The sequence below is a fragment of the Cricetulus griseus genome, chromosome 8, assembly GCF_003668045.3.
Source record: "Cricetulus griseus strain 17A/GY chromosome 8, alternate assembly CriGri-PICRH-1.0, whole genome shotgun sequence".
Lineage (NCBI taxonomy): Eukaryota > Metazoa > Chordata > Mammalia > Rodentia > Cricetidae > Cricetulus > Cricetulus griseus.
Window position 1 is genome coordinate 5,749,756 of NC_048601.1, and position 23,748 is coordinate 5,773,503.

At 42.5% G+C, this 23,748-nt stretch overlaps 1 protein-coding gene across 6 annotated transcripts in view; it reads left to right on the forward strand.

The window, feature by feature from the left end:
- Sox5 (SRY-box transcription factor 5) overlaps positions 1-23,748 on the forward strand; it is a 970,651-nt gene that overhangs the window by 920,996 nt on the left and 25,907 nt on the right. For all 6 annotated transcript variants that reach the window (XM_035448567.1, XM_027430149.2, XM_035448569.1 and 3 more), the window contains 2 exons: positions 6,432-6,609; positions 19,123-19,268. In XM_035448567.1, the coding sequence (XP_035304458.1) occupies positions 6,432-6,609; positions 19,123-19,268 (324 nt within the window). The remainder of the gene's footprint in view (positions 1-6,431; positions 6,610-19,122; positions 19,269-23,748) is intronic.

Here is a 23,748-nt window from a genome sequence, read left to right on the forward strand (position 1 = left end):
AACACAGGGCATTTCCAACAACAAATTCGATGACGACTATCGCTAGCATAACTTTAACTAAAAACAAGCAATTCAATGCAAAGGTCCGAAGACTGTAGGCCTAGGATCCAGCTTTAATTGGGACATGGGAAGGTGGAAAACAAAGCCCGGTGAGAAAGGAGCACATCAGGGCTGAGCTCACGTGTCCGGGGCTTCTGTGTCATGCTGCCTGTTCTCAGAGTATCCCTGTCACGGTGAAAGCATGCCTACCCCCAAAGGTCTGGGGCTGTACGTGCATGTTTATGCAAAAAATCAGAGTGCAAACATCTATTCCCGGGAAGGGGCTTCCATCCTAAAGTTCCTTATAATGTGGTTGAGCTGATATGATTCATGAATTTGCGGTGTCCATAGCATAACAGACATCGATAAGTGGAGGGAACAGTGCTTCAAGAAACATGGATGGGCTGACGTTGGCCTGCTTCTTTCTTAAGATTCACTGTTTGTGTGTATGAGGATTTGTATACACACCACATACGTACAGTGCCCACTGAGGCCAAAAGAGGATGTTAGATCCCCTGAAGCTTACAAGCTGTCATGAACTGCCATTTGGATGCTGGGAATTGAACCCAGTTTCCTGTGCAAGAGCAGCCAGTGCTCTTAGCCTCTAAGCCATCCATGTCTCCAGCTCTGATGTTGGATTATTACTATGTTTGTATAATCTTACCCATTTCCATTCAATCTATATAAAAATCAACCAACAAAGGTTTGATTTCTAATAGTTGATATAGGCAAAAATTTAAGGTACTGGGATTTTGAGACCACCCATGGTATGGCCACTCCAGACAGACAATCCGGACAATCGTCACTAATGATGAATAAAGAGGTCAAGTAAAAAGCTAAGTTTGTAATTTTTCCTCTGTTACCAGTCGGCATTCTGCTCCTTCCACTCAGGAATGGATAAAGTTCCATGTGGTAAAAGAAAAGGAAGACGATAAGATCAGAAAGCAGCGTAGGGTACTGGTATCTCAGTTTTGTAGTCCTAAAATTCCTTGGAAAGAAATAGGAGACTAACCAGCAGAAACAATGAAGTAACTATGTTATCTTCTGAAGAATGCCTTCCTCTTATTTTGATAAAATAGTAATATAAAAATCACATTTGATTTTTTTCTTAGACATTGTTGTTTTCACACATGAAAACCATATGCGCCATTTAGTTTTTGTCAGTTTGACACGAGCTGGGGTCATCTGGAAGAGGGAGCCTCAGTTGAGTAAATGCCGGCATGGATTGAGCTGTGGGCAAGCCTGTGGGAGCATTGTCTTGAATACTGATACTGAATACAATAGTGGGTGCTACCACCCCTGGGCAGGTTACCTCAGTGCAGATGAGGAAGCAGGCTGAGCAAGCCATGGAGGGCAAGCCAATAAGCAGTGCTCCTCCATGGCCTCTGGTTCAGTTCCTGCCTGCTTTGAATTCCTGGCACTTTCCCTCAGTGATGGACTGTGACCTGAAAGTTGAAATAAGCCCTGTTCCTCCTTCGTCTTGGTTTTGATCATCATTTTATTACAGCAGCAGAAAGCAAAAATAAGACAGCTTGCAACTATGTAAAAGAAGATGCTCTCATAAACAAAGCTAACTGAAGCTATAATCTGAAATACATTTCAATTTTAGTTGTCTTAGAGTGTTTGCATGAAATGGTCCTGGGGTCCCTGGTGATGGTTCCGTGAGTCTACCTACAGCTGTAGATCTGGGTTACATTCTTTGCTTCATCCAATTCACTTTTTTATCAACTTGTGGGATCGTCTGATCACAATACAGATTCATCAAGGCCTCCGTGTTTCTGCTGCTGAGACCAGAGTTGTTAAATGAGATTTTCACTCTCAGTCAAGTCATGGTAACTGCTGTACTGGTTATTTGCTTGATTTCACCTCTTTCATATTCTCAGGCAAGAAAGATGAAACGGGAGCTTATTAAAAGTTATATTCCACAGTAAATTCCTAAAACATCTCTCTGGAGATTCCTAAAACAATCTTATTTTCTTCTACCATGAAGGAAGTTTAGGTTGACATGATTAAAAAACACTCTAACCAAAATCAGCTCAGGGGAACAAAGAGTTGGTTTGGGTTCCACTGGAAGGTTACAGTCCATCATGGAAGGAAATCAGGGAAGGGACCCAAGCATGAATGTAAAGAGTAGAACATGGATCATGGTGGCTTACTTGCAGGCTCATGTTTTGCTGGCTTTTTGTAAATATACATCCCAGGACCACTTGCCCTGGGTACAGTGCCACCCACAGTGGTCTAAGTCTTTCTATATCAATGAACAATTGAGAGATTCCCCTATCGATGACCTGGGTCACTCTTATAAAGAAAATTACTTGATCAAGACTTCTTTCCCAGTTAGTTCTAGACATGCCATGTTGGCAATCAATGTTGCTAGGAGAGAAACCTTACTTTTCTCAACAAGTAGTCTAAATTTCATATCTACACTATGAAATATCTTATGGAATATAGCATAGACAATAATCACAAAAAGTCACTAAATTGAGTTAATTGGTCACATAACTTTTTGCCTATGTATGAAATAGCAGGTGTTTGTTTGGCTTCTTTGTGTGGTTATGTGATATAAATATATAGTGAGGTCAGAATTCCAGAGTATACAGGAAGCTTGGCTCTTAAACTTTAGGATAAAAGTGAGTATATAAGTTAAAAGATACGCCAAAGCTTTCAGTAGGTTTTACTAAAACTATCTGAGCTTCATGCAATGAGACTGGTTACTTGATAGCATCGAAGGTGATGGACAGGGCAGGGTGGTACACATCTCTGATCCCAACACTTGAGAGGGAGAGGCAAGAGGATCAGAATGGCAAACAAACAAAAATCATCACGGCCCCAAAGATTAAACAAGTGATTTGGAGTATCTATAATGAGATCTGCAAATGTAAATAACTGTCTTCCAGGAGTTGAAATGTGTTTACTTCAGCTTACATGTCTGTTTATGTTTAGATGTTCATAAAACATTTATCATTTGGAACTACTCAAAAAGTAAATAAAATCCTGGGGACTATCATTTTATGTATAAAAGAAATAATTACAAAGTAACAATATTTGTAAAAGTTTCATTGTGGTAACCTCATGCAACAATTGGTTGAATAACACAAAGGAAATTTTGCTTTCCTCCCTGCTTAATGGTGGATTGGGTAGAAATATTTTCCTGACCTTGGAAGTTACTTAGTCTTTTATATGTGAGTTATTTATTTATATCTTAATGTATGTATTACCGCTAAGAATAGAGGTTGGCCCAGCTAAGCTGTTCAATTATTTTTTTTTTCTAAACAAGACACTACAAGTGAAACACAAGGTAGAAAATGTTGTGTCTTCCATGTTTATGCCAAACCTATAAATCTAAGGATGCACACCATAAACAAATAGGTCAAGCCCATCTTACAGTTAAGTGCTGTAGCATCTTTGTTTAGTCAAGTAAACAATAATTAATAGAAAATCGGATTGTTCTGTAAGTTTCCTGTTCTTCATGAATAATGGGCCTTGCTTTGTGGTCTCAAGCAGCAGGGAATAATTAAAATGGACCAAATTGTGAGAGATAATATAATGGACCAAAATTATTATGCAGTTCCCAGCATAAGGATAATGCATGTGAGTTCCTATTAAATATACCAATAGTCTGTCACACTGCCGAGGAGAATCTGAAAGGGCAAATATGAATGACATTTCTATCAAATTGGAACTGTCCACCTGTCACACGTCCTTGGGGCCCTGCACTTTTTGCCTTTCAGACATGTACACTGCCTTGGAGGAAATATTAAAAGTTGCCGTGCGTCTTTAGCCTTCATAAACAATCGAGGCCCCCGTCAGCATGCGCCTGTAATGCTCTCCATGTCTAAAGCTTAGACATGTGACATTTCACCGTGTCATGATCCCCCGTCCCCTCAGATTCATCAGTGCTGTCACCCTCCTCCTGGCCCACGCTCTCACTCTTCTGTCGATGTGTCCCAGCTCTAGGAATACATCCCACCTTAGCCTCCCTCCATCTTAGTACACAGTCAAGGGCAACAACCGCCTTTAACTTCCCAAAGCTCTTTGGGAAACATTTTACAGGAGTTTGCCATCCTGTCGTAAGGGTGTCACTGAAGCCCTAGTGTTCACACAGAGGGTAGACAAGCGTGCGCCAGGTAGTGGGGAGAGGAGCACATGGGACATTACAATTACACAGCAAGTAGCAGTAATAGTCTACCAGGCTCTCAGGATACTCGGCGTCATTGGTGGAGAAGGTACTGATTCTTATCCCAGAACTCCTCCACTCCACCCCTGCACCAGGCCAATCATTTGTGCACACCACTGTTTCTAATCTTATTAATACATATCCCAACCAAATTTCAAAGATTGAGGTCATACTGCATATTTTAAATTGTGTACCCTTTCATTGATGAAGCTTTTTGTAACCTAGTGTTTACTTTTTTAATTGCCTCTTTTGTAAGCCAGTAGCTGCCAACCTTTAGAGTACACTAGAATTACTGGAAAATGCTCATCCAAACACACGTTGTTGGGCCCCACATCCAAGCATCTGCAACGGTTTGCCCTGCATCCAGTTCTCAGGTTCTCCAGGCAGTACTGGCCCATGAACAGCTCTTTCAGAACCAATGGAATGGGCACACACATTACTTCGGGGTTCCTGCCAACTGAGGCATCCTGTAGGTTCTGTCTGAACAGCTCAACTGGGTGTTTCGGGTTAAGTAGACCTTTATACATCTTAAGTGTAACAATGTTTCTCTAAGTCATATACCTTATCAGGTAGGGAACTATCTTACTTGACTGCTTACCAAGAGTCTACTAATGGATAGAATTTCATGTAATAGCTATTAACTTACTCTGTATCTCTAATGCAACCCTATGGCAAATTTGAATTACGTCATGGGTATAAACGGGGACAACAACAGCAAAAAGTGCTTTTCTTTGCAACTCAAAGCAGAGCTTAAGAAAGAAGGCTATGAGAACACTTCTATCCACAGGATTCCTAGATGCATAGCGTCTATAACTTTACCATGAGCTCCTTTCAAACAAAAGCTTGCACTACATACCTTCTTGTCTTGTGCCACCATGATTTGCCTTATGAAGTGATTTGTTTTAATAGCAGTGCACACACACACACACACACACACACACACACACACACACACACACACACAAAGTTCTACTGCCTCTGAAAATCTAAAAGTTACAGTTTGTTTTTGCCTTTTAGTTTGTTTTTCAAGAGGTATGAATGACTAATTGTAGTGAGAAATGGTTCTAGAATTTGCTCATACACAACCACATGTGTGTGTTTGTATGTTTATATGTATGAATATAGTGAAAAGGTAAATTTTTGTAGAGATTAGCATGTGCCTCCCTACTATTTATTTACCCTATTTGATAAAGATAGTTTCACTTTAAAGCAAAGTATCTGCTATTGATAAACATCACATATACTCTTAACTCATGAAATAATATTTAAAAGGAAACTGAACTTTCATTCTATTGTAAAACTTCAGCAGTACTGAATCTGATACAAACAATTGTCTGAATGTTCCAATTTTAGAGCATAAAAGAAGAATAAAATAGCTTGTGGTGGTGAGTGAGCAATGTGGTGTTTTTCTGATTCCCTCGATGGAATAGAAATCCAGCAGAATTGTATCCACAGCTATGATGTAGTTGATAACCTGGGAGTTAACAGAGAAGGGTATAAAATTGAGAAACGCTCTTCAAGCATAGAATAATTAAGTCACTAATGTACTGAACTGGTCTAGAAGAGATGTTCATGCCAAGGAATATTTTGAGCATTATTCAGGGTTTTATTTCATGAATGTTGTGATGCTTACTTGGGTGTTGAGGTAATACACAGTTATCATAATGCTAATTATGTTAATTTCATTTGTGAATTAAAACCTAAAATTATTTCTGTGAAACAATGGGGAAATAATTATTTTCTTTGAAACTTGTGTGATTATTTTATCCAATTTGGAGAGCAGTTCCGTTCAGAGCCATGCACACAGGGATGGTCCAGGTACTGCCTCTACACCAGAGGTCTAAAAATGAAAACAAAACAGAAGCAGCTGACCAGCATCATAAGCTTATATGAACTGCGTACAAATGTCTCACAATGAAAGTGCATGTCAACAGACATTAGCTTCCTAAGAGTATTTCTTTCAGGATGTATCACATGACTGCTCTCCCTCTCTCTCTCTGGATAATAGATAGTGTGTGTGCTTTCTGTTATACAATTGGGGCTCTGTAATATGCAGCTGACAGTGACACCGTGTCAGTAGCTAACCAAACACTGTAATGTGGAGCGTACAGGTTCAGGTCACAGATGGGAAATGGCAGGCTATGTAGCTGTGTTTTTCCTGATGTCTCTGGTCAGCCTTTCCTTGTCACAGCTCATGTTCTGATGACCCTTGCAGGATGAAGTGGCCCAGCCACTGAACCTATCAGCTAAACCCAAGACCTCGGATGGCAAACCACCCACCTCACCCACCTCTCCCCACATGCCAGCTCTGAGAATAAACAGTGGGGCGGGCCCCCTCAAAGCCTCTGCCCCAGCAGCATTAGCTAGTCCTTCAGCAAGAGTTAGCACAATAGGTAAGTCCTGTTTCTCTTGTTCTTGTTGACTTTCGGTTTATGGCAATTGAATGGAATCGTCTGAGATGGTGTGTCCCTGAGAAAATGAGGGAGATGTCATTTGAATTACTACCATAAGGTCTGTTTTAAACACGCAAGTGAAATTTTTAACTCAGATTTCTATGCCCCTGACAATCTAAAAGTACTAGTTATAATTACGTGTGAAACTTTGCCTTTTAGCTTATTTTTTTAAAAACAGGCATAAATGTCTAATTGCAGTGAAAAATGGTTCCAGAATTTTGCTTCCAAGTGACTTTTCTATCACAGATTTTTTTCCCACTTTTGTGATGTGTACAGATATATAATGAGGCATACATTCTGTTTGGGTCAATTTTCAACCATGAAATATGAAGTTTGCTCTGTTCTACTCTGATTGCACACAAACAGGGCCTGTGAAAAGTAGTGTCTTTGGTTTTCCTGTAACTATAATTTATGATGACTTAAGCAACACTATTATTTTTATTTTTCATGCATGAATTAAAATGTACTGAATTCAGCACACAGTCATTGATATGTTTATTACTTCTGTCTGATTAGGAAGCCTCTAGCACAGATTAACCCCTAGGTAGAACAGGATTACTTTGGGAGAGGTTGCAATCTAGCTCATAAATACTAAAGGCTACTCCAGAGCACACCTGTAATCCTATAGTCGAAGAGGAGAGTGCTTTATTCTACTGAGAAGAATCAAGACTTACCAAGAGCACTACTCAAACTAAACATTGAATAACTGACATATTTATAGGCATTCTAGGCTGTAAAAAATGAGGAAGAACTCAGAAAAATGTGCACCTGTGACATGCAGGCACTTGGCTAGAAAGCTGGGTAACGTGGCATAAATTGGTGGAAGAAAAAAATGGAAATATGTGGATGAGGATGGGGTGGAACACTCTCATATGAGATTTTGACTTTTTCCTTCACAGAGAAATGTGATCAGAACTTTACGTGTTAACGAGTGAACAATATTGTTCACTGGAAGCACTGTTATCGTATGTGGTAAGGGTGTGTTCCACGAGATGGGAATAAGCAAAGTGGGCTCTGGAGGGATGGAGGAATATGAAAGGGGATCTGTAAAAGTCACCTGCACCAGAGTGGAGACAGAGGAGCCTAGGAGTTTCAAATATCCATGAACAAGAAGGGCAGAATTGGAAAGAGGACATAAAAATGAAATTTAGTATGTGTTAAATTCCAAGAACAAGGCAACATTTAGTTAGAGGTACTCAGGAAGAACCTGCAACTATTTGATATGTCAAATCAAAGACAGGGTGTTGGATGCAGAGATTAGTACTTGACTATAGCATTTCGCTAGAAATGAGTGTGTCTAGTAAGAAGAACCATGATTTTATTAGCTAATGGTTGCATAAAAACAAGCCTCCAAGCTGCCCCTCACTGTACATTTTCTCAGTTCATAAGGAGAAACCCAGCTACCTATTGCTGCCTTAGGTTATTTCAAACAATTATAGTGAAGATGCTAGCCAGAGCATCAGGCCCCTTTGGACCTAACTGCAGGTAGACAACTCATTTGCCTCCCTGAAAGATGGAAACCTCAGTTCTTAATTGCACAAACCGTCTCCATAGCTCCTTATCACATGGGAGGAAAGCTCCCCAGTGAGTGAACCCGAAAAGAGAGCAGAGAAAGTCCTGGTGTTTGTGGCCTGCCCGTCAAATCCCATCCAGTCTGTTCTAATATTCTGAAATCCCACTCTACAAAGAGAGAATTAAACTCCAACTTTTGAAGGGAAAAGTTTCAAAGGTGTTTTTGAACATATCTTAAATCTACCACACACTTTTCTAGGTAGAAAACTGCTGAATAAGACTGTCCAAAAGTAATGAAGAATAAATGCCATTTATGTAAGTGGTGTGGGGGAACCTTCAGTCAGTACAGTAACTATTAGAAGCACAAGGAAATCACACTAAAAAGAAAGCCTATATATGTAAGCACTGTGGGAAAGCCTTCAGTCAGTGAGCAGAGCTCCATGAAAAATCTCACACCGAAAAGAAATCCTGTTTATGGGAGAAGTTTGGGATAGGATTCATTTCTTCCCAGCACCTTTGAACTTCATAAAAGAACTTCCATTGTAGAGAAATCCTATGCTTGTAAGACAAATGCAACAATGGGGCAATATAAGGTTGGCCCTAAAAAACGTTTCACAGAGAGGTTATTTGATGGTGGCACATTCTGTGGAAGAGCAGAAGAGCCTTAGGGTTTAGCTGGGGTTCTCAGGCAGGTAGACTCTGAAACCAAAGTGGAGTGATTTCACCAGACTCCCAGTTGCAACCGTTTGGAGAGTGGGACAGTCCAGTGAATGATAGAGTTGGCAATGTGGACTCATCTTCTAAATGTGATGTTGAGAAGTGACAGGGTGAGTTGAGTAGACATAGGTTTTAAAATGGAGATGGATAGGTAGGTGGGTAGGTGGGTAGATAGATAGATAGATAGATAGATAGATAGATAGATAGATAGATAGATAGATAGATGGGTGGATGATGGGTGGGTGGATGGATGGATGGGTGGATGGGTAGATATACAGATATTCCTCTCCAATGAAGAAGAGGAGAAAAGTAGAGAGATGCACAGGCCTGAGAGTGAGGTGACAGTACTTACAGCAAAGAGAAAGGACTGCTAGAAGGACTTGACTTAGGAAAAGGAGAAACTGGGTCTTGGGTTTCTGACAGGAGGAAGCAGAAAATTAGTTCAGATTCAGAGAAACTGAAAACTAGACAGAAAAGAGGTATTTCCAAATGCTTTAATTTTACATAGCAGAACTTAAGATGATTTGTTAGCAGTAATTCAGCACAGGGCAGGGGGCATTCAGATAAGAACCTTTGAAAGTGGAAGCTTGGAATCTGCACGTATGTCTCACTGCTTTAGTCTAATATTAACTTACTCTGCCCCGTGTCCTAAAGGACATGAGACTAGATTTGTTTCTATGTGTAGGAAAATATTTGATTTGGCGAAAAGGATTCACTTCCTTTAAAAAATGGAGTTAATAAATGTCACAGTGTTGACATATGGCCTACTTTTAAAATATTACTCAACCTCTGCTTTCTAATAAAATGACTATATACATATAATTTCATAAATTATCAGATATGTATGTGTGTAGATAGTTTTACTTCAACATCCCAAAGACTAAGTATAACCAAGCATTTCATAAAGGCAAGAATATATTTAGTGATACTTATCATATGGCTTTCTCTGTTACAATAATAAAACATCTCCTTCCCCCACCTTGGTCCTTTTACCATATCTACAGCCCTCATATTTTCCAAGGGTTTGAGGCCACTACAATTTACTTTTCTCTTTTCAACAAATGTAGATGTTGAAAGCTGGAACTATAATGAGAAATAATGTAGTTGGATAAAAGCCGGGAGGATTAATGGTGTTGTAAAGGTCACCCTGAAAGAAAAATTAATGCGTTAGGCCATTAATAAACCATGGAAAACTGTGGACCAAAAGATAACTTTGAGTTATCATTAATGACACTCAGCTCTTTGCTATATATCTATTAGCTACACATACGGAAAGTGACTTTTTGAGGGTGGTGGCCGATATACTCTAATGAGTATGTTCTACAAGAATGCTTTTGATTGGTAGATACATGGTAGGCGTCTGCAAAGAAAATAGAGCTTTAGCACAAATAGTCCAAAAGAACAGTGGATGATTTGAGACTTTTTGGGCAGATGTCACTACCCCTGCATAGGCCCTTTCTACCTATGTTTGGCATATGTTTATTTATGTAAACATTCCTCAAAGTACTTCTTATCCATTTCCTTACTCTATCTATTCTAAACAATAGGCCGTTAGGCAGAGCAGATGCTCAGGTGCTCTAGTCCAGCATTCCTATTTTATAGGGAGCTGAGGCAGATAGTTGCCTCTGCAGGAATCCAGAATAAGTTCTTTGGGAGCATAAACTAGCTCTGATATGACTTCTTGCTTCGGTGACAAGAAGCCAATCCAGGGCCTCCCATGTGCCAAGCATGTGCTTAATGACTGAGATTCACTCCTAGACCCCTTTATTTTACGGAAATATTTGTGTGGTGACTGCCTTAGTTAGGGTTTCTATTGCTGTGAAGAGACACCATGACCACAGAATCTCTTATAAAGAAAGACATTTAGTTGAGGTGGCTTACAGTTCAGAGGTTTAGTCCCTTGTCGTCATGGAGGGACATGACAATGCAGGCAGACATGGTGCTAGAGAAGCTTGGCTCACAAGGCAACAGGAAGTGGTCTGTCTCACCTGGGGTGGCTTGAGCATAGATGAGACCTCAAAGCCCACCTCCACAGTGACACACTTCCTCCAACAAGGCCACAGCTCCTAATGGTGCCAGTCCCTTTGGCAGTCATTTTCCTTCAAACCACCATAGTAACTTGGGAATTTATTTGTCTATACTGAGCTCCTTAGGGCAGCAGTTGAGGTCCCTGAGTTGGCATTCTTTCTGGCTACAGTTGCCTCTCTGGCTAGATAACCTATCTTATTGGTTTATCTTTATCCTTCCTCTCATCCATGTAAGTGAGAGTTAAATACCTTCTGTGTGAGCTAATGCAACACACGAGCATGTAAGTGTGCTTTCTGCTAAGCCTGAAATCCTGAGTTCTAATCCTAGGATGTACAATGGAGAATGAGAGACCTGACTCATACAAATTGTCATCTGCCTTCTGCACCCACATTCTGGTACTCACACATAGACACACATACACACTTATACATAGACATAGACATTCACACAGACACATATATTCACACATAGACACATATATTCACACATAGATACTCACACATAGACATACATACACACACTTACACACTTTCACATAGACACACATATTCACACATAGACATAGACACACATACACACACTTATACACAGACACATATATTCACACATAAGCATAGACACACATTCTGGTACTCACACATAGACATAGACATATATATTCACACATAGACATAGACACACACACACACATTTACACAAAAGAAAAACAAGGAAGGGAGGAAGGTGAATTTACAAACCACCTTCTCCATGGCATACATTTGCAAACCATGGGAAGCAAAGTGAAGCAGCTTCTGACCTAGTGTAACTTGGTTTCATGTTAGAACAAGTTATTTCATCAGTAAAATTCCCCAGAGGCCCATGAACACTAAAACTGTACTTAAGTTGTCCTTGATAGGCACAGACTGACCTAAACAGAGAAAAGGAATTATGTCCATTAATGGCATTAGCAACATAGCCCAAGCTGGCCTCAGACCCTGGATCATCACCTTCCTGCCTCCCTCCTAAGTGCTGGGATTACAGCCGTGAACTACTATGCCTGGATATTACTTTACATTTGTAATGAGGAAAAACTTACCCAAAGAATACAAAGAGACCAACTGTCTGTTGGGATCAGTGACGAAGTGCGAATATTATGATTGACAGGAGGCCACTGCTTCATCAGGAAATGAACGACGTCATCCTACCATATGTTGAAATAACTTACATTTGCATGGCACTTCAGAGTTTACATATTGTTGTCATGTTTATGACTTAATTCTGACTTTCTGAGATGAACAAATGGGTATTGTGTATTCAGGTGCTGATATTTAAGAACTCATCTCAAAGACAGAAAATTTTTTAGAAAATCTCATGAAACTCCAACTTTTATTTGTAACTAGAATGTTTTATGGGGTCAGGGAGATGACTCAGTGGGTAGAAAGGCTAAGCCTGAAGACCTGAGTTCAATTTCTGGGACCCACATGGTGGAAGAAGAGAATTAACTCCTCTAAGTTATCTTCACACCCCACCCATGCGCCACGATACTCAAATGTGTGTGTACATACAGTACATACAGTCACACACTCGCTCACACTCACACACACACACACACACAAAACAGACATAATGTTGATAAAAATGTTTTAACAAAATGCATATATAATAAGTAAGAATTTGTCTTGTCTTGCTATCGTCTGCTAGCTCCATGAACTTTTGACAGTTCTGTGTCATGCGCCGGAGCTTTCCATTGAAATGAACTTGGAACTGTATCAAGGCAGATGCTCACAGAAATGTGTGTGCATTCCTTCAAACTCAAATGGAAAGTAACACTATACACGCATGCACTGGGGGAGATGCTCGGTGGTGAAGAGCATTTGCTGCGCTTGCAGAGGACTAGTTTTCTGTGCCCAGCACCCACATCAGAAGACTTACAAGCCTGTAACTGCAGCTCTAGGAGATCCAATGCCCTCTTCTGTCTTCTGAGGGCACTTGCACTTGCGCACACCACACACACACACACATACACACACACACACACACACACACACACACACACACACACACACACACACACGATGAAAAATAGAATAAAATATTTTTAAATGTGCTCAAGTAGTTCATGAACTGGCAAGCTGAGACAACACACTTAGGAAAATGCAGGCCTGTGTGACAAGGAAAGCATTTACAAGGCTTCAGAGGAACAGATAAGCAGGCTGCACAGGACTTGCCTGGAGCAAGTCTGGTCTATGTCAGAGAGGTCCTCACAGACTGAATAATTCCTGCATCAATTCCCAAATGCAGCAGAAAGGAGAACACTTCAGCACATGGGGACCTTAAGGAGACAGAAGCCAGAAAAGTCTTGGGACTGGGGCAACCTCCCTTTCAAACTCATACAGGAACTTGTGAGAGACAGACGAGAGGCATCGAGAGATAAAACATCTGACAAAACAAGCAGTCTTTTAGGCCCTGTTGAAGCTCTTGGGGTTTAGACAGCTATCTTCCATTCAGCACTTCTACAGCTACAAACCACGACAGGTCATCATTTCGTGAGATACCACTTTCAGCACCAGGGCACCAAGAGATGGGGTTTTAAGCAAAAGTTTTCCACATCCAAATACTATGTCTAGAAGCAGAGTAAAGACAGACTGGGGACATATCTCTGAAGATAACGAACCAGTAAGGATGGGATTAACCTACATGAAGGATGGGGTAAGGTAACTTCAGTGAAGATAGGGACCACGGGGGTTGGGGAAGCAAATTTTAGAGCTGAGGAAGGGACACACAACAGTGAAACTTGGCTGTCTGTGATGCAGGGAAGGCAAAGAATCTAACCTTCGATGACATCCAAGTGATGAGATAGGCAACTGGGAAGTTTGTAGGCTGTAGAGAGGACAGCCTGAGGCAGGAGGGGGGTAATGAGTAATGAGATATACAGGCGGTATTTCCTGCCTCATAGGGCACACAGGTAGAGGAGCCTAGGGAGAAGATGTCTGAACAGGAGGGTATGCAGCTGACGACAGTTGTTGTTTGTTTTTGTTTATACAGTATATGGGATAATTTCTCAACTCATAGAGAAACAAGTAAGAATATGGGTGGTGAGCTAAGGGAAATAGATGGTACACTCAGTAAAGTACCTAACTAGTGAAGCCTGAAAACCCATATTCAATCCTTAGAACCCACTTAACCATCTTAGCCTTGTAACATGCTCCAGGCCTGTGGGAGACCAGGTCTCAAAAGTTAAGGTAGATGGCACCTGGAATCACCCCTGAAGTTGAGCTCTGGCTTTCAAACACATGTTCACCCAGGTGTGTGTACACGTGTGTGCACGCACATCCCCCCCCACACACACACACATACACACACGGCTCCTTTTTCTCCTCCCTTGTTAGAATACTAACCACTAGATTTAGAACTTAGCATAAACCCATGGTGGTTTCACCTCAAGATCCTTAATGCTGTCTACAAGGGGCCTGTTTGACACTGAGAGAAGGATGCTCCTTCCTTTCCTGTATGGCAGCCCTGACTGAATCCTTCCCTTCAGAAGTTTCCCTATTCTACAGTTAGCATTTCCAATTTGTTCCTTCTTCTCTACTCATGAAAGTGAGTGGAGTGGAAACACGCACACGTGCACACCCATGAAAGAGACGCAGACAGAGAGACAGACAGAGAAGGGGAGAAAGGGTGACAGGCACAGAGACGGAGAGAAGGAAGAGGATGCAGAGAGTGGGGGGGGGGATTTTAGAATATTTTGTAACAGTACAGGTGAAACACCAAGGCATGTGAAAAAAATGAAACCAAGGTGAATTTAAGAAAGTTTTAGATGCAACTTCTTTTGCATTAGTTATCTCATTTGAAATATTAACTAGAAGTTATATTGCCATTACCCCTCAAATTTTTTCGTCTGGGAGTTTATTAAACTTATGTTTATGTGTAGATCATAGCTCTAGATAGAATTGCTGGCTAAGTTTTTAGACATGTGTACTCTCTTCAGATCCTAGCTCTAGATGCAATAGCTGCCTAAATTTGTACACAAAACAACCCCCCCAAACAAACAAATAACAACAACAAAAAGCAGGATATCACTTATCAAATGGCCATTTCTGGTGTGCCATTTTGAACGCTAACAGGCCAGCTTGCATTTAATTGAACTTGTGCTTATTTGTTTAGCACTGGGGAACACACCCAGGGCCTTGTGTATGCCAGGCAATCCCTCTTCTCCCAAATAACTCACGCCCACACATGATGTCCCTACCAACCATGAAATGCCATCCCTTTACACTTTTCACTCTCATGGCCAGAGTCCTACCACAGGAGTGCCAGGAGGGGTCAGAGAAGGCAAATGTAAAGCCCTTATCAGGATGAAGTACCCCACCCACGCCAAGTGGTTCTCCCTTCCTCACACGGGGCTTCACCTACTCTCTCATCAACTTTGCATTTGTCTTACAGCTGAGAAAATTGGCAGCCAGAAAGATGGTTAAAATTTGTCAACTATCATACCTCCCATAAATAGAAGCCCAGATCTGTCGGGATCCAGTCTGCCGATTCTGCTTACCTCTCCAGGCCACTTTGTAAAGAGGGTGACGGTGAATGCCGTCACGGGGCATTTGTGAGGTCTGCAGACTGTGCTAACTCAGCTCATCTTGACTCCTTTTGCTAATGTTGTGTCATCTGCATTTAAGCAATGACGCAGTTGAGAGAGAAGACAGACAGCTGAGGGGCTGGTGTGTGGCCAAGCTAAGGTTGTGTGCCCTCTCCAGTGTAGCTCACATCTTTTTCCCATATTGATTGGGAAGTGGAACCAAAATTAAAGGAGCCAGGGAAGAAACTTAGTGAGGCAAAAATACAGAGACTAAGAGGAAATGGTGGTAGGATGAGGGCATACATTCTGAAGGGAGGGAGGAGGAGGGGGAGGGAAGGAGGAAGCTTCCAGACTGTCTGTCAGGGTGTCCCTGGGATGATCCTGCAAGGAAGGGAAAATGCTTTGAAATTTAGCAACTCAGAGGACAAGGGAAGCAGCAGAGAGACATTAGCTCCAGCCAGCAAGTGAAGAGAGATCAGAAGAGGTGCATCAGCCTCTCTTCTCTTTGAGAAGTTTGGTGTAGGATGGGAGAGAGACTTAAAAGTTTGAGGAAAAACTTTGCTTGTTTGAAGGGAGGAGATAACCCTCACACTAACAGTGGAGATGGGGGAGAGATGGTTTAAACAGAAGAAAGGTAAGTGCTGAGAAAGGAAGGTGTAGAGCTTGAGTCTAGGGCAGGTTTGGTGACTAGGAAGAAGGGTGCCGTTTTCAGTGACACAGGATATGGGAATGAAGTGATAAGAGGGGTAAGGGCAGGAAGGTTGGTGTCACACCCAGCCATTCTTTCTGTAATCCAAGGCAAGGATGTGGGTTGATATGGGAGCCAGCAGGGGAGGGCAGTAGTTGGGTGTGATAAGACGAAACCGTCTAGACACAGTGAACAAAGCCACACCATGGTTGAACTCTGTAACATATAAATGGCTTGAAGACTTGGCAGATGCCAAACTTAGAATCTAACACAGCATTACTACTGAGACTCAGGGGTCTCTAACAGTAATTCTTAGAGCAGTGCCTTTTTGAGCCTGAGCCCACACTCCCCAGAACTGACGTGGCCTTTGCTGTACGCAGGTTGCAGTTAGTCACCTTTGTCAGCCTTTACATTCCTCCTGTGCCCATATTAACTGTTTTCCCACACAGTGCTATCTTGGCAGTCTGCAAAAAGCTTAAAAGAATCCATGCTTTTATTCAACACCATGTGCTAAACCGTTTCAAATATATTTGTGTTCTGGAGAAGCTAAACAGACCATAGAGAGGCTAAATAGAGTATAAAAAACATGCATTGCTGGGTTGAGCAGAGACGGGGGTCAGGGGCCAGGAGAAGCAGGCTGGTCCTCTCAGGATCTGCCCAAACAAACACGCCCAAGCTTATCCCACAAGGGCTGGATTCCCACCCAGAGTTACAGAATACACTGGGGAGTGGCAGATTGAGAAGATTGTTCAGAACGCTGAGGATGATAGTGGCACAGTAACCAGGCCGGTCATTGGCAACAGTTAATCACTCTAAATGGCCCTTGGTCTAAACAGTTTCTCCCGGTTCCTATTGTGTGTATTTGAAGCAGCATTTTGTTGTTGGATCAATTCCAGTGATCACTCCTGAAAAGCAAAGTTATCACTCCCAAGATCCCTACTTTTCATGACCTCACCTGAAACATACTCAGGGACCCGAGAAGATGCCCCATCTGTGATGAGGGAATCCAGGGGCCACTAAGGAGCCATCTTCACTCGGTCAAACTCACATCCATCTCTCTTGGTAGAAGTTTTAAGCAGCAAGGAAATATTTGATGTGTTTTGGCAATCAGCGGGTCAGACAGAAGAGCTATGCGATGAGGGTGTGTAATCTGACATGATTAGACAAGGCTCTTTAGTACCAGAACATTCATAAAGACACAAAGAAAGAGTATTAATAACACTTTCGCAGCAAGGCAGCTAGCCATTTTATATTTCCTTTCTTTAATCTTAGTGTTTTTCAACAAATCGTGGGATTTAATAGCGTGTTTTGGCAGATTAGAGGATTTATGGCCCAGATGTTTTTTGTTCTAAAAATGGATTAGGGTGTAAAGTTTGCTGGAATTCGTGGAACATGTTGAGGCAAGCCGGTCATTTTCTGTGCGATTAGTGCCTGCCTTCTGTCTCACAGCCCCTCCATCTGTCACAGCTCACCAATGGATCTGCTTAGATTTAGCCTCATGTCACAAACAAGTCCCTTTTCTGGGCAATTTCATATTACAGATCCATCTTATGCCATTTTATGCCCCAGTTAAAAGATAGATAGATAGATAGATAGATAGATAGATAGATAGATAGATAGATAGATAGATAGATAGATAGATAGAGATAGATAGATAGATAGATAGATAGAAAATATTAGCCATCCTTTAAATATTTGCAAATGCACTGGCTTTTTTCTTCTCTCAATTCCCTTCTACCCCAAAATAATGCATTCTGCACAAGAATGCATAGCAAATAAATAAATGGCAACAGTTCAGTTGTGATCAAGTTACAAATCACCTTAGCTCCCTCCCATACTACCCTTTAAAACTATTTCAGCAGACTTCCTCTAAGCCTGAGGTAGGGAGTTTCAGACCCGAGATGGCCACCTGTCTTATTCAGAGTGAGTTAACAGTATCCACGGTGTCTTACCAATTTCAGGGACTTGGTGACATTCTGTGCTCGAGGTCTAGGGTCATCGCTCTTAGGGTTTAGATACACAGCAAACCACTGCCACCTGTAGTTCATTTCCCCAGCGAGTGGATTTACAGGGGGAAAGTGCTTCTTCCAGCCATCCAATAATGATCCAATCCATCTGTCTGTCACAGGCCTGATTTGTACTAGTACAAACTCTGACCCGACTCTTCTGATGTTATGAGAGACTTGGTAATACCACTGCGATTACCAATGTACAGGTCTTAAGCTAGAATGCACATGGCCTCTGCATGGGGGTAAAATGAAAATGTAATTTTAAGTTTTGGAATACTAAATGCTCAATGGTTAAGAACTTGTGTGCTCTTGCAGTGGACCCATGTTGGGTTCCCAGTAGCCATGTTACAAACATGTTTGTCCCCAGCTCTAGGAAATCTGGGAACCTCTTCTGGCCTCTGTGGGTGCTGAACTCACATACATGGACACCTAGAGACACACACACAAGCACACACGTGCACAGTACAAAACAAACCTTTTTTTTTTTTTGGTTTTTCAAGACAGGGTTTCTCTGTGTAGCTTTGGAGCCTGTCCTGGCACTCGCTCTGGAGACCAGGCTGGCCTCAAACTCACAGAGATCCACCTGCCTCTGCTTCCCGAGTGCTGGGATTAAAGGCGTGCGCCACCAACGCCCAGCCAACAAACTCAATCTTTAAGACACACTCAGGTATTGACTTAAAAACTTAGACAAAAAAAAATTTATTTTAAATTTGTATTGAGAAGTAAGTAGACACGGTGTAAGCAATCTCTTTCCACTGTGGGCATTTGGCAGTATTTTTGTATATGATTGCGTGCATCCCCAATGGCACGCTGCTCATTCACTTGTCAGGTTCCGCCAGATCCTAACCACCTCCCTCTCCCCTCAAAGAAGTATGGCCATGGCCAACGTCAGCCTGACCTTCTCCCATGCATTTTGTACATGTGTTGTGTCTCATCTCCAGGTTATTTAAATGACCATGATGCTGTTACCAAGGCAATCCAAGAAGCTCGACAGATGAAGGAGCAACTCAGGCGTGAGCAGCAGGCTCTGGACGGGAAGGTGGCCGTAGTGAATAGCATAGGTCTCAACAACTGCCGGACAGACAAGGTTAGTGCAGGCAGCGCCTGTCTCTAGGACTGCTGTGAGCTCCTAGATGCGCGCTCTCTTTCTCCCATTGCCTATCCTTACTGTCTTCAGAATGACAGCTCTTCCTTGCCCCTCCCCCATCAGCAAGGAGCTCAGTCTAGCGATGGGAAGTGTCAGAACACGAGATTGCACGTCCCCAGACCTTACTGGGGATGAGCATCGGTCCTTTTTGCTGCCAGTTTATATTAAAACAAAGTGGCATTTGAAATGCCATGTCGTCTGAGGGAAAATTTTGCCTTCCAGAGATACTTAACTTGTATTTGGGGATCAGCTGGATTTGAAAACACAGAATCTTCTTTAGTCAGCCTAAGCTTGGATGATACCCTGGCTCCTGAGCCTGTCATAATGTTGCCACTGTCAAGTGTTAGGGACTGAAGAATTGGAAAGTTAGACTTCATCATGACACAAAATGTGCTTTGACCTTCTGTATTCTACCCAAAGCCAGCAGAGCTTCTAAAGTAGCCAGAGACACCATGGCTTCATGCCTTGTTTTCTTTTGTGTTTTGCATGTAAGCTTTGTTTCACGTAGGGAAAAAAAAAAATGTCACTGTATCATGCTTTGGGTGGAGTCTGGATGAAAATGTTGCATGATGACTGAATTCTTATCATCCCACTGATCCTGTAGGGGGGTGGATGATCAGCTATTTACCAATGGTTTCCAAGTCCATCCCCCTGAGGAGCACATAAGTCCTGTGGAAACTTCCCCGAATGAGCAGCTTGCTCTGATGAGTAGCTCTCTAGTTGGCCATGTGTTACACAGAATTCGGTAGGGAAGTGCCCGAGTATATAGCCTGCGTGAACTTGGAAGATGAGCCTCCCCAGCTGCTGCCCTCCTGGGTCCTCATGTGAGTGAAAATCCAGGATGGAGAAACAAGTCCACTTCTGCCCCCTCTCTGGAGGCAGCAGCATGATCATGGTGCCATGCCACGGGCCTGTAGCTCTCACGATTCTTGTAGCCCAAGCGAGACATTGAAACTAGAAGGGACAGCAAAAGGAAACATGGTAGCAGCCCTAAGAAGAAATGATAGCAAGCATAGAGGGATTTATGTTCAAATATTTAAACATTCTTGAAAGGACGCTCCAGCAAGAAACCCTTTCCTCTGCTCCCTGCGTAGAAATGAGTTTAACACTTGGCCAGATGCTAACGCGAAGTGACGGGAGCTATTCCTCGCAAGCATAGCTAAATTGCCGCTATTTGTTAAGCGCTTTGAATTCAGCTGTGGATGCAGCAGTTGGTTGTATTCTGTGAACATCTGTAACCCTCCCCCTTGTTTTTAATCCTCCAAAGCAGAGACAACTCTACCTATCTCCCCCACATTCCCCTCCCTTGTGCTGGCTGGGAATTGTCAAGTGACAACCAACCAAATCCTTTTGGACAGGAAGCCTTCATCCCGTATTCTATATACTTGCAAAATAGGTCTTGTGGTTGGATCCGGGAGCCCATTAAAAGCACTTTGATGGTATGGAAATCCATCTTCATGAAGTTCCCGAAGCCCCTAAGCAGCAAGCTGTTTAGCTGTGGTTACAGATCAGTCATTCACATCGGAGGGCAATAATTGTGCTGACGGCTTGTAAGGCAACAGGAGTACATAAAATAATCCTGGGCTCTCCACCATGGCAATGGGAGCTAATCCTCTCTAACACAGATCAGCTGTTGCTCTCATGCAAGGCTTCAGTGACTCCACAGCCTTCTGATTAAGTAACAGCAGAGCAGCCGCCTGCTCTCACGCTAGTTCAGGCTCATCCACGCCAAGGAGGCCTGGAAGCCACTCTCATCCCACGCCCATACCCATGGACATTTTATTTTGCCTCTCTGGTTAGTGCCTCCTGCTTGAGCCACAGACATTGCCTTTGCTGGGAAATACTCCTTCAACTTTCCTTCCTTTTTGGTAGAGTTGTAACATCAATTCTTTTTTAAAATCTTATCTTTGAAGTAATAACCAGTTCCTGTTAGTGAGCTGAGTCACTGCCACGACCCTCAAAGGTTATTACTGATTAACTTCAAAATCTTAACATTTTTATCTCTTTAGAATTTTCTTTTAAATTTTGTAACGGGGCAACTGTGTGTCTGTGTGGACGGGTGAATGTGTGTCTGTGTGAACGCTCATGTGAGTACAGGCACCACAAATGTAACACTGGAGCTGGAGTTACAAGGAGTTGTGGACCGCCCAACTGGGTGCTGGGAACCAAACTCAGGTCCTCTGCAAGTGTGTGCTCTTTACCACCGACCATCTCTCTCTCTCTGTGATTCCATCTTGAACTTGTATTTCTATCTGTTTTGAAGTGGAGATCTTATGAAATGAAGCCTTTCTGTCCCGTATGACAGTGTGACACATTCCTTCTCTAAAAGCATGTAGCCAGAGGGCCTGACTTGGTGTCTGTATGGAACTGCAGCATTGTAGGAGAGAGAGCCAAGTGTGCTGCAGAGCTTGGCAGCAAGGACCATCACACTCTCAGGCTGCCCTTTCCTGTTGGATAAAACCTGGGTATCAGTTCTGCGCTGATCAACCTGTGTCTCTGTAGCCTATGGCAGGGTGATGATTAATGTCAAACTGGCATCTTTGAAAAAGTGATTATTCAACATTCACACCTACTGTGTGTTAGACAGTTCCGAGTGCTGGGAGGTTGGTTTTCCACCATAAATTACAAACCCTGCTGGCTATTTAGGTGAAATTATTAATTGCATACTTTAATGTGTGAGTCCCATCTATCAAGAGTAGATACAGAATCCAGGTTGCTTAGCATGTCCTATCAATTACTAATCTGTGATGACAGAGTGAATACTTGTGCTTCATGCAGAAACATCCTGTATGTTGACTGTCTTCCCCAAGTTCCTGCCTGCCCTTCTCATGGGTTTTCATGATCACACATGCATCTCCATCCGGGGTCAGTTCCCATGCAGGCTACGGGTTAGCTTGAAACTTCCCTTTGTTGTTCCCAAAGCAAGGCACCATATAAAGTCTTTTCCCGGTTCCAATAGCATCTTCTCATGCCATCTCAAGTCCCCAAAGAATACTATTTGCTACCTACAGTAACCATCCCTGGACTAGAGAGATTGCTCGGTGGTTGCCAGAGCTTGCTGCTCTTAGAGAGGACCAGTGCTGGCTTCCAACACACATGTCAGGTGACAACAAGCTGGAACTCAAGCTCTGGTAGATCTACCCCTCTCCTGGCCTCTGAAAGGCACTTATATATTTGTGTGCACACTCAAAGGCATATTCACACACACACACACACTCAAACACACACACTCACACACACACAGTCTATGATAAGAAGATGGAGGTAAGGCAGGAGGATGCAGGGGCTGGGAACAGAGCAGAGGGGACTGAAAGGAGCCACCTCTAGCCTCAGGCTGTACACTGATCTGCAAAGATGCAGGGAGAGGGTCCCAAGACCCAAATAACTGAAGCCCCATCCTGGAGATCTGTTCCCTTGGGTGTACAAGCCTTGTGCACATTAACTTTTCTTCACATATGAAAAAGCATGGTTGTCCCAAGTAGAAGGTCTCAGTTCTACGTAGCTGTAATTGGCCAGTGAAAACAATTAGAGGTGTGAAGACAAGGACAAATGTTTGCCGGGTGATATGTACCGAAACGCAGGATGAAAGTCATTTTTACTGAAACACATTTTAATTGAAGACTTCTAAAAGATTTTTCACTTCTTTACTTTTCTTGGAAGTGTTTCAACATACCCAAGAACTGTGTGTGTCAGGTTTCTTGGAAACTCTGGGACACAGTGTTATTTATAATTGTCATCTCTGGTTAATTATAGACTGATTTTATATTCAAATAATGTTATCTTCTGCCACAGATCTCTGCTACAGATGACACTGTAGCATAAACCTCGGTGTTAAGGGTGGGAAAGGGGGCATCTCAGGTAGGAAGAAACAGAAGTGCTTGAAGCTGTGCTTCCTTAACCAAGACAGGGCAGACTCTTGACCACACAGGCAAGGATAGCAGACTCTTGGTCTGGACCTGGCAGTGTCTGCTATAGATCATAGAGCCTGAATTGTGCTGTGCTGGTCCCAACAGGCAAAGTGATTACAACAGAAAGTTGAACACACACCTGCAGGGAGAAGCTAAACAGAAAGTCCCCCGATCCTTTCTCTCCTTCTAAATGTGGCTCTACTGGGAAGGGTGAACCTCATGCTGTTGATCTTTTTGGAAACACAGTCAAGAGGAAATCTAACTACAGGAACATAAACAAATAGTATTTAATCACTATCAAGTCAGAGTGTTCAGAGGCAAGATTTAGTCACCCTTCATTTATCAGCTCCATGATTTGTGGATCAAAAGCTCTGTGATTCTTGATTTTTTTCCCTTTGGGTGACAAAATGGCTGGTGCACTTACAACTAAACCATCCATCATCAGATGGCTGAGGGGGTGGGGCCATTTCTCCTTGCTAAGCTCCATTCCCATGCATGGGCCTCCCTCCACT